Source organism: Ursus maritimus, unplaced genomic scaffold (genome assembly GCF_017311325.1).
Source record: "Ursus maritimus isolate PB19 unplaced genomic scaffold, ASM1731132v1 scaffold_13, whole genome shotgun sequence".
In the NCBI taxonomy this organism is placed as follows: Eukaryota; Metazoa; Chordata; class Mammalia; order Carnivora; family Ursidae; genus Ursus; species Ursus maritimus.
Genome location: NW_024423675.1, coordinates 47,818,313 through 47,827,488, shown reverse-complemented (window position 1 = coordinate 47,827,488; position 9,176 = coordinate 47,818,313). Strand labels below are relative to the sequence as shown.

Genomic DNA, 9,176 nt, shown 5'->3' with positions numbered 1-9,176 from the left:
TTTTATTATTGTTTTTCTTTACTATTTTGTATTAATATTTATTTTGTTTTTTATGTTTGTTTTCTAATTTATTACTGTATTCTCTGCCTTTATCCTTATTAGATTATTTTTGTATTTTTTAGTTTTATTTTGAAGTTCTTATTTTTACTTTTTAAATCACATTTACTATTTCTTTTTAATAATAAATGTATTTTCAGCTGTCAATTTTCTGTGTACTACAGACTTGGTCCTATCCCGTGGGTTTTAATATGTAGAATTCTGACTGCTATTCATTTATAAATACAGAAAAACTACAGTTTAAATTACCTTGTTTGATCCATGAGCTTTTATGAAATATTGACAGTCTTATTAATTTTTACTACATTTGCATTTTAGTTGGAAAAGCCAGTTTTTATAAATATTTTATATTTACACTTTGTAAATGTCATATTTATATATATCATATATTATTCAGGACTATATAACTGTGTGCTAACAATCCTGATATAGTTACCAACAAAATGAAATCATAAAATAGTGGATCTGTAAAGAATTAAAAAGATTATCCAAGCCAACTCTCACTGGATCTGTATCTTTAAACATAACAACATGTACTGTTTGCTGAAAAGAAGCAGAGGTAAGCAGGGTCTCTATGGTGGCTCAGAAATGCCATTGCCTGTCCAGGGGGAGATACGGTCCATGGGAACCAAGGAGGCTAGATTTTGCAGGGCAGAATACCTTGGAGGGGAGAATTGCAAAGCAAGAGAGCTCCAGAGATCTCTAAAGGGTCTCCAGCTGAGTCCTGCTCAGTGTAACATCTTTAAATATTTTTCAAGGAAAAGAACTACTGAAAAGATTAAAAGAAACATTATCCAAGATTCACACAAGATTGAGACTTGTTGCTTTTCCCAACAGCCAAGGTAAAAAATCTCTTTACAAAGAGTCATACTTTGACAATGTACTAGAGGATGAATCAGAATAAGAATAAATCAGTGTTCGTCTATAAGTAACCAATGATATTAAGAGGGAGGCTGCTGGGTTTTGTTTTTGTTTTTGTTTTTGTTTTCTGGGAGTAGGTGCGGAGGAGGTCTTCCCTGAGAAACATCCTAAGAGGCAAATCAAGAGAATGTCCTGTGCTACTTTTCCCTTCTTTCTTTGGGAAATAGAGACCTATTTCCCTTCTTTCTTTGGGAAATTCAGACCTGTTTCCAGTAGCTACAGCAATTTATGTAGCAACCATGAGTGCAATAAACTGACTGTTTGTGTCCCCCCTCAAATTCACATTTTAGAATCCCAACACCTAATGTGGTGGTAATAGGAGGTCAGACCTTTGGGAGGTGATTAAATCACGAGGGTAGAGCCCTCATGAATGGGATTAGTGCGCTGATAAAAGGAACCCCAGAGAATTCCCTCACCTTCTTTCTACCATGTGAGGACCCAGGACAAGTCTGTAGCTCAGAAGAGGGATCTCACCAGAACTTGACTGTGCTGGCACCCTGGTCTCAGACTTCCGGCCTCTAGAACTGTAAGAAATAAATTTCTGTTGTTTATAAGCCACCCAATCTATGGTACCTCGTTATAACAGTCCAAATGGACTAAGAGTCAACCAGCTTGAGGATAGAATTTTGAGAGTGGTGGAAACATCACATTTCCACAATACCAAAGGATTATCTGATAGAGTACTCAGAAAGGATTTGCCTTAGTAAGGTGGCAAAATTAATCCTTCAGTGAGAGCTAAGCTGTTTCCATCTAACAAAACTTAAAAGGAAGCACAGAGAATCAACCATTTCCAAGTAACTTAACTGTGCCCCAGAATAAAGTTTAAGAATATTCATGGGAAGACAAAAATATCCTGCATCCAACAAGGTAAAACACACAATGTCTAGCATCGAATAAAAAAATTACTTCCAAAGGTGCAGGAGAATAGATCCAAGATAAACGTGTTTGTGTTTGTGGGAGGATTGGTGAAAGTGATCCACCCTGGGTGCAGGCAATAAAAGATGGGCTATATATAGAGAATTTAAAAATAATAATAAAGTGGACTAAAAGTTGTCACTGTTGCTTAGGACGTAGGGCCAGTGATTCTAAACAAAGTGAATAAATATTCCTTCCTTGCAGGGTGGGCTATTCCCACAGCCCCCACTCTTTAAGATGCCACTGGACCACTCACTACATATCTCATAAGGGTACTAAATCTTGATTATCTTTGTCTATGAACTCTTGGTGCAGTACATGTTCAATAACAGATACTTAGCAGCACTTTGTTGAATGAAAATAAGTTGGCTCTTCTCCTATACTTTCTATGTGGAGAAAGCTTCAATGATTTAAAATCCTAAATCTAGAAATTCATGATATTAAACATAGGCTGAAAAATGTTTGAGAAAAAATTGAAAACCTCAATATTTGACTGACTATATTCTCTCTGCTAATAAGGCATCAGTACAAGGCAGTCATACATAAAGATTTTAAATGATATCAATTAAGGTGATTATTGTTAAGATAGGCAGATTAAAAAGAATACACTGAACTGATATAAATTTCTCTGAAATAATTTCATAGCTTTTCAGGAAGTCTAACTTAATATAAATATAGTTTTCCAGTTCAATAATCTTGAACATAAAAGCTATAGTTATTAGGATATCTGTGAGAGGTGTTTTTTTTTTTTCAACAAGAAACAAGGAAACCATTCACAATATTTGCCATAGCGTTTTAAATTTATTTGGTGGCTATATTATCATATAATTTAATGTTAAAAATGTTAAGAAAACAGTATAATATTAAAAATGTAATTACTCCATTTCTTTAAGTTAATGATCAAACTATAGAATGACTTTTAATAATTAATTTACAACTTTTGTGCTTAACTAAGTTACATTTTATGTGAATGCAAATATAATTACACCCTCAAAGTTTAGCCAAAAGGCTTCAGACTTTACTTTTAGGAGATCTGAATCCTGATGTGGTTATATGACTTTGGGCATATGTATTACCTCCCTGAGACTCAATTTTCCACTCTGTGTAAAAGAGATAATAAAAGTTTCTCTGGCCACAAAATACTGTGATTATTTAAGATGTTTTGTGTGAGAGAACTCTGTAAAAGTACTATTTAAAAAAGAGTTAATATTAGTTCTGTAGATATTTTCTAGTGTGTGACAAAATTAAAGTAGAATGAAATGTTTGTTCGAGAACCTGCCTTGGAACTTAGTATAATATTTTATATCAGACATGAAGTTCAGACACACTGAGGTAAGTTTAAAGAACAGATATTTATGTTTGAAATTGAGATACTCTCTGAATAAGACGAAACTAAGTAAGAATGATTGAGAAAGAATTGTGGCATGACAATAGATAATTAGCCTTCTGGTCATTGCCCAATTAGAAAGCAAAATCTTCTAAATATGATCTCAAAAACTTCAGCAACACATAGTACTACTGTAATCACAGTAAATGTATACATTGCAATAAGAAAAATGGTCTTCTCAAAGTGTTCTGGCACCATGCATTTTATAATAGTAAATTTTTCCCCAAGAGATCCAGCATCACACAGGTAGAGGGCTTTAACTTGGAAACCAAAGAGGTGAATCTGAAGCCAGAATGCTATCACCTCTAGACTAATTCTTAATAAAACAGAGAGGATATAAATCACAGTGTAGATAGGCTTTTGAAGAATGCATTCTTGATTGATGCTTTTACATGCAGCGTAAAGGTGGAAAATAGCTCCTGGAACCAGGACAATCACTAGTTGTAACGCCCAGAACACCTAAAGTATGTCAGAAATATCTTAGTCAAATCGGCCAACATGTTACCAAAAACACACGAAAGAGACTGACTCTCAACAGAGGCAAATTTAACAATTCTAACTTTCATAAGTCTTATGAGCAATAAAAATAATATAATGAAGATAGTAACGTTGAGCATATTACTAAGATGTTTAAATTTTTAAATTGTGAATTGTAAAAATGTAGTCCTATTTTGCTGTCATCACCTACCAATTACAAATAATAATGAAGTATTTTATTTTAGTAGCTACCTAATTTCCATTTTCTAATTACAGGCCTAGAGTATAATTCTAACATCAATAGATAACAGAATTCTGGAGATGGAAGAAACTCTTGACCAACTCAAGTTAATTTACCTGAAATAAACAGCCAGTTAGAAAACAAGTAATAATTCTAGAAAATAATACTTATTAGGGTATTCTTCATCTTATTATGACATTATTTTACATTTAAAAAGAAAACAATTTTTATCCAGGGTAGAGGAAGGTTTACGTGAACACAGAAAAACTTACTTGTGGAGTGATTGGCCTAAACTGATTGTAACAGAAGAGATTTATTTCTCTTCTGTCTGGATCACAACTGAAGTGCAAAGCCTCATTCCCATAGACCGCAAAGCCTAACACCCCAAGGAAGAACATTCTCACTGATCCAAAGAAAAGGGTGTGGAATTGACCGATCACGGTTGGAGGCTTCACCTGTTAATGGTTTTAGGAGAAAGAAATGTTTTGTAAACAAACATTAAAGAAGTACATTTTAAAGGATGTTTTCATTATCACATTTTAAAATATTTAAGATTTATGAGTTTTTGAAGCAAGATATAACTTTAGACCTCATAAAGCCCAATGTAAATTCTGCATCATGAGATTGCTCACGCCTTTGCACTCTGAAAATATGAAATGCAGCAGTCAAATAAGGACATGTTGCTAATCAAATGTATAATCTTGGAAATATTTAAAAAGCTCTGAATTCAATGACTATTCCTCCTACCCCTGTAATTCTTTTTCAATAAAGTCAAGAGAATCTTAGAATATCTAAGACCTCTTTTAGAAAATTAGATAACAAATCTAATATTAAACTCATTGGTATGCACACTATCTTAACAACCAAATGATGTTTATTTAATTGTCATTACAGCTTATTTTCCACTTCTTAATTATCAGATTGAGAAGAGAGTGAGCTACTTTTAAACACTAACAGCTTAAAGTACTTCCTGAATTATTCTAGTTATAGTTTTAAATTCAGAATATCCTAAATCATATAGTTGATATTTATATTATTCTCCATATATGTAGAGGTTCTTATTCATCAATACTTATGCAAATCAGGTTAAAATACAAGACAAGACTCAAACAACTGTTTTTTTTTTGTTTGTTTGTATAATACTTACACATCCTTCATAGAAGTTTTTGATGTAATTTAGAGACATGTCTCAGAAGTTGTTAGCCTGGCATCCCTGTGGGTTAATTCTTGACCCACATTGCCACTTCGCTTCTGCCAGGATCAGACTCATATTCTCTCATGACTCTTACAGACGAAAACACTTATCACTGCAAATTTCTCTCCCCTCCTCCTTTTCTTTTCTTTTTTCTTTTTTCTTTTTTTTCCGTAGATCTCTGGGGCCCCAGTCAACTTTCCTATCTCTGTCCCAAAACAAAACAAAACAAAACAAAAACAAAGAAAAGCAGAGGGCATGTGGTCAATGTAATAATCCCTTGACTTACACTGTCAGCAGAGCCAGCCAGACAGACAGAAGTGCCAGCAAAGCAAGAGTCCAGTCCAACAAGGGCTCTGAACACTCAATGCCTCTCAATTACCTGAAAATTGCCTATATGTAAATCAGGGCATTCTTAAGCTTAGAGTTTTCTCCAAAATGTCCAGTGATCTCCCCCCACGCTCCATGTAGGTATGTCTGAAAAGATAATTACGTGGGAAATATTCCTGATTCTTTCTTGTTTACTTTTATAGAATAGGACTAATTTCTGGGACATTTAAGAAACTGTAACACAGATTATGATAGCTATTACAACATCTGATATTACTGATATGTTGCTATATTTGTCTTTTTGCTGAATGCTTACTGTGGACATTGAAAAATCTAAAGTTAGATCTCTATTCTGAGTGAAAAGATAGTGTACTGCCAACCAAGATGAGGCCAGGATCTGACACAAATCATGTCAACAATCCTGCCTTCTCTTTCTTTTGTCCTTCAATAAGCACATCAAGTGCTAGACACTGTTATGGGTGCTGGGATCAGCAGGGGCCAAAACAGACAAGGAGATACCTTCCAACTGATATATCTGTGTAATGTCTTCTACCCACCTATACTTCCATACAGCCAATGATGGGTCAAATCTGCTACTTCATCTGCCTTCCTCATCTTTGTTTTTTTTTGTGATTTGCAAAAGTTGTAACTCTAGACAACTTCACGGCTCTCCTTAGCATGCAGAGAAGTGATTGTATAACACATGCAATTGGAGCCAATGGGCAAGGGGCCATGGCCTTGTTGAATCAAGGTGTTGCACTGGATAGGGAAAATAAACGTGGACAATGTAATGATCCCTCAGAGCCGCTGGATGAGAGAAATTGCTGTATATTTTCATCTTCTCAGAAACAGCATTCCAGGTTTGCTATGTATTGATTCCTATGAAGGGGTATCCAAAAGCCAAAGCTATCTTTTGCACAGGAAGAATCCTGCTTTGATTTCTACCATGTGCAACAATGAATGTGTTTGTTTAGACCATTATGTGCTAGGGTCAGACATGTAAAAATCATCAAAGTCTTCCTGTGTTTTTTCAGAGATGAATAAGCTTAGCTTGAACCTTAATTGCATGTGTAGATGGGAGAAACGCAGTATTGTTTTCATTGTTGAGATCTATAAGGGACCAAATAAATAATACTGCTCTTCCCTTTATAGGTTATGATCCCCAATTGAGTCATAAGACAAAAGGATAAAGCATATGGAGGCCAAAATATTATCCTTATTATACTCTTATTACCCTAAAGATTATGTTGGAAGAGGGACGTGGTTTATCTCTTTGGGAAAGTGTGATTCTTAGGCAGACACAGATGCAGGCCTCATGAATGCTGTATCACGGCTGCCTTTACCACATGGAGTGTCTCCCTGCCTTTCTAAGATTTATGCATGAGAAGAGCAGAGTAGAACTGCTGATCTCTGTGGACAACTGGCTTCCAAGGGAAAAATGCTAAGAAGTAAATGATGAATGCTCAGTTTTGCCTTCCAAATATAAGGTATACTCACCAGCTAAGACAGTGGCTGTAGTGACTCTGGCCTCACATGTTTGGCAATTGGTAGGGCTGTTGATTAGGATGACAACCTGAGCCTTTTACATGCTAACAGCTGAGGGTATCGGAAGCAGCAAAAGAGGGTAATCCCCAATGTGCAAGCATTATTCAGTCCTCTGCTTGCTTCATGTTTGCTAATGTTACCTTAGGCAAAGAAAGTTACAGTGCCAATCCAGATTCAAGAAACATCTATGACCTCTTGGTGGATCTGCAGTCACATGGCAGAGGTATGGCTACAGAAATAGGAAAAACTTGTGACTAATTTTATATTCTATCACAATATGCCCTCTGGTCACTTATATTCATATCTCTCCCACAGGTTTTCACCCTCATTCCAGAATGGTGAAAGTCTCATCTAATCATAGCATTAGGGTTGAAGTCCAAGGTTTTGTGATTTGCATCACATGTAAATCTGAATGCGGCTGTTATGTGGCTCCTTGTGATCCAGAATCTAAAGAAACAAAACAGAACGTTATCTTCCACACAATGTTAATGCACAATAGTGATACAGGGATAGGAGAACTCTCACAGACAATTCCACTTCCAAAGTGGAAGAACAGGAGGCACGCTGCTGTCACTGGTCCATAGCAATTCTGAAATTTTGCATAGGACATAATGCCAGTTCTCCCTACTCTGAAGGCAGAGAAAATCCCATGATTAAGGCACAGTACTACTCCTTGAAAGATGCTCCCCAGTCTACTCTATTGTACTTCTCCATCGAAGCAGTTTTCTGGTGCATTGTTGTCAATAGTCTATGGCTCCATCCTCTATGTTCTTAGCTAAAAACATCTGACCTTTTTCATTAAAAAATGGTTGCATTTGAAGCTGAGTGACTTCCTCAGACCGCTCCCTGCTAGAAATTTGGAGGACCAGGAGTCTTTTTTACAGCTTGACTAATATCCATTTGATTGAAACTAGTAGTTGTTTTGCTTTCATTTGTTTTGTTGGCTGGTACAACTCTCTTCTTCCTTAGTTTCCAATGTATCAGTTTTAGCACACTTAGTTTGAAAAAGAGTTATACCCACAATTATTTTAAAGAAAGGATTAAGCTTCTCTGAGACCATGCTTTTAAAGATTTTTAGGAAACTTTTGTCTAATGAGATGGTCATTAGTCATGTCTTAAATATTTTGAGTTTTATCAAAGGATGTTGTAGTCATACTGTTGATTTGCTTTTTAGTCTTGCATTAGGAATTTTTACTTGCCAGAGACGCTAGAAATGAAAACAAAACAAAACAAAACAAAAGGAATTCCCATGTAGCAAGTCCTGATCCCTCTATATTTTCCCCAAATTTTGCCTGCAATCTCATCTCAAGGTCCCTTCACTAGGTCATTGTTCTCTTCTTATACCTTATCAAATGTGGCTAGGAGTACCAAACTGTTACTTTTAGAGTTCTTTCTGAATTGCTTCTTAGCCAAATCCAAATTTTCATTAGTATGTTTTTTATCTTTCATGTTATTTCAGGTGACTATTATGCCAATTGTCTTCATATTATACCATAAGAGTCACCATATTTCTAGCCTACCACAATTGTTTCCTCTTTTCCAGCCTTCACTAATAGTTTGGCATTGCTTTTTCTGCCTTTGGTAATAGTTTCTTTGTTACTTCTCCACTTTCTGCCTACTGCCTTTTTCCAAAGATGATGTCATATTTTAGGGTTTTGTTCTAGTAGTGCCTGACCCTTGATACCAGTATCTGTATCAGTTAAGAATTGTTTCATAGTAAGCCACTCTCAAATTTAATGGCCAAGATAGAAAGCATTTATTTCGCTCATGGTTTAAGAGGTTATTGTTCCTAGTCTGGACTGGCTTAGTGATTTCTGCTGGGTTCTTGCATGCATATGTGGTTAGTCAACAGGTCAGCTGCCAGGCAGATTATCCAGGATGACTTAAGTCACATGTCTGGAGGTTGGCGGACTCAGGCCAGAGTGATCTGAGTGACCAAGGCACATGCCTCTTGTCATTCTGGAGACTGACCCAGACTTCTGCTTGTGGTGGGAATTACAGAGTTTCCAAAACAGAGAGTTCAAAAGGCCAAAAGTGCAAAAGCTTTTCAAGCGTCTGCTTGCTTCAGAGTTGCTAATGTCGCACTGGCCAAAGCAAGTCTCGTGGCAACC

At 36.0% G+C, this 9,176-nt stretch overlaps 1 protein-coding gene across 1 annotated transcript; it reads right to left on the bottom strand.

Annotated features, from left to right (window-relative positions):
• Positions 1–3,328: 3,328 nt before the first annotated feature.
• On the bottom strand, positions 3,329–5,414 carry GJE1 (gap junction protein epsilon 1). The gene is made up of 3 exons (XM_008695048.2): positions 5,146–5,414; positions 4,271–4,453; positions 3,329–3,739 (listed from the first exon to the last, which is right to left on the bottom strand). Exons 1-3 carry the CDS (start codon positions 5,182–5,184, stop codon positions 3,344–3,346), a joined length of 618 nt encoding a protein of 205 aa, XP_008693270.1. The 5' UTR covers positions 5,185–5,414; the 3' UTR covers positions 3,329–3,343.
• Positions 5,415–9,176: the final 3,762 nt, after the last annotated feature.

Bases quoted from the DNA above. Each gene is read 5' to 3' on its own strand.
- GJE1 (XM_008695048.2), bottom strand. From the start codon at position 5,184: ATGTCTCTAAATTACATCAAAAACTTCTATGAAGGATGT. The intron at 4,454-5,145 runs GTAAGTATTATA...AACCATTAACAG, and splicing joins AAAACTTCTATGAAGGATGT to GTGAAGCCTCCAACCGTGAT. The intron at 3,740-4,270 runs GTAAGTTTTTCT...GACATACTTTAG, and splicing joins TTAGGCCAATCACTCCACAA to GTGTTCTGGGCGTTACAACT.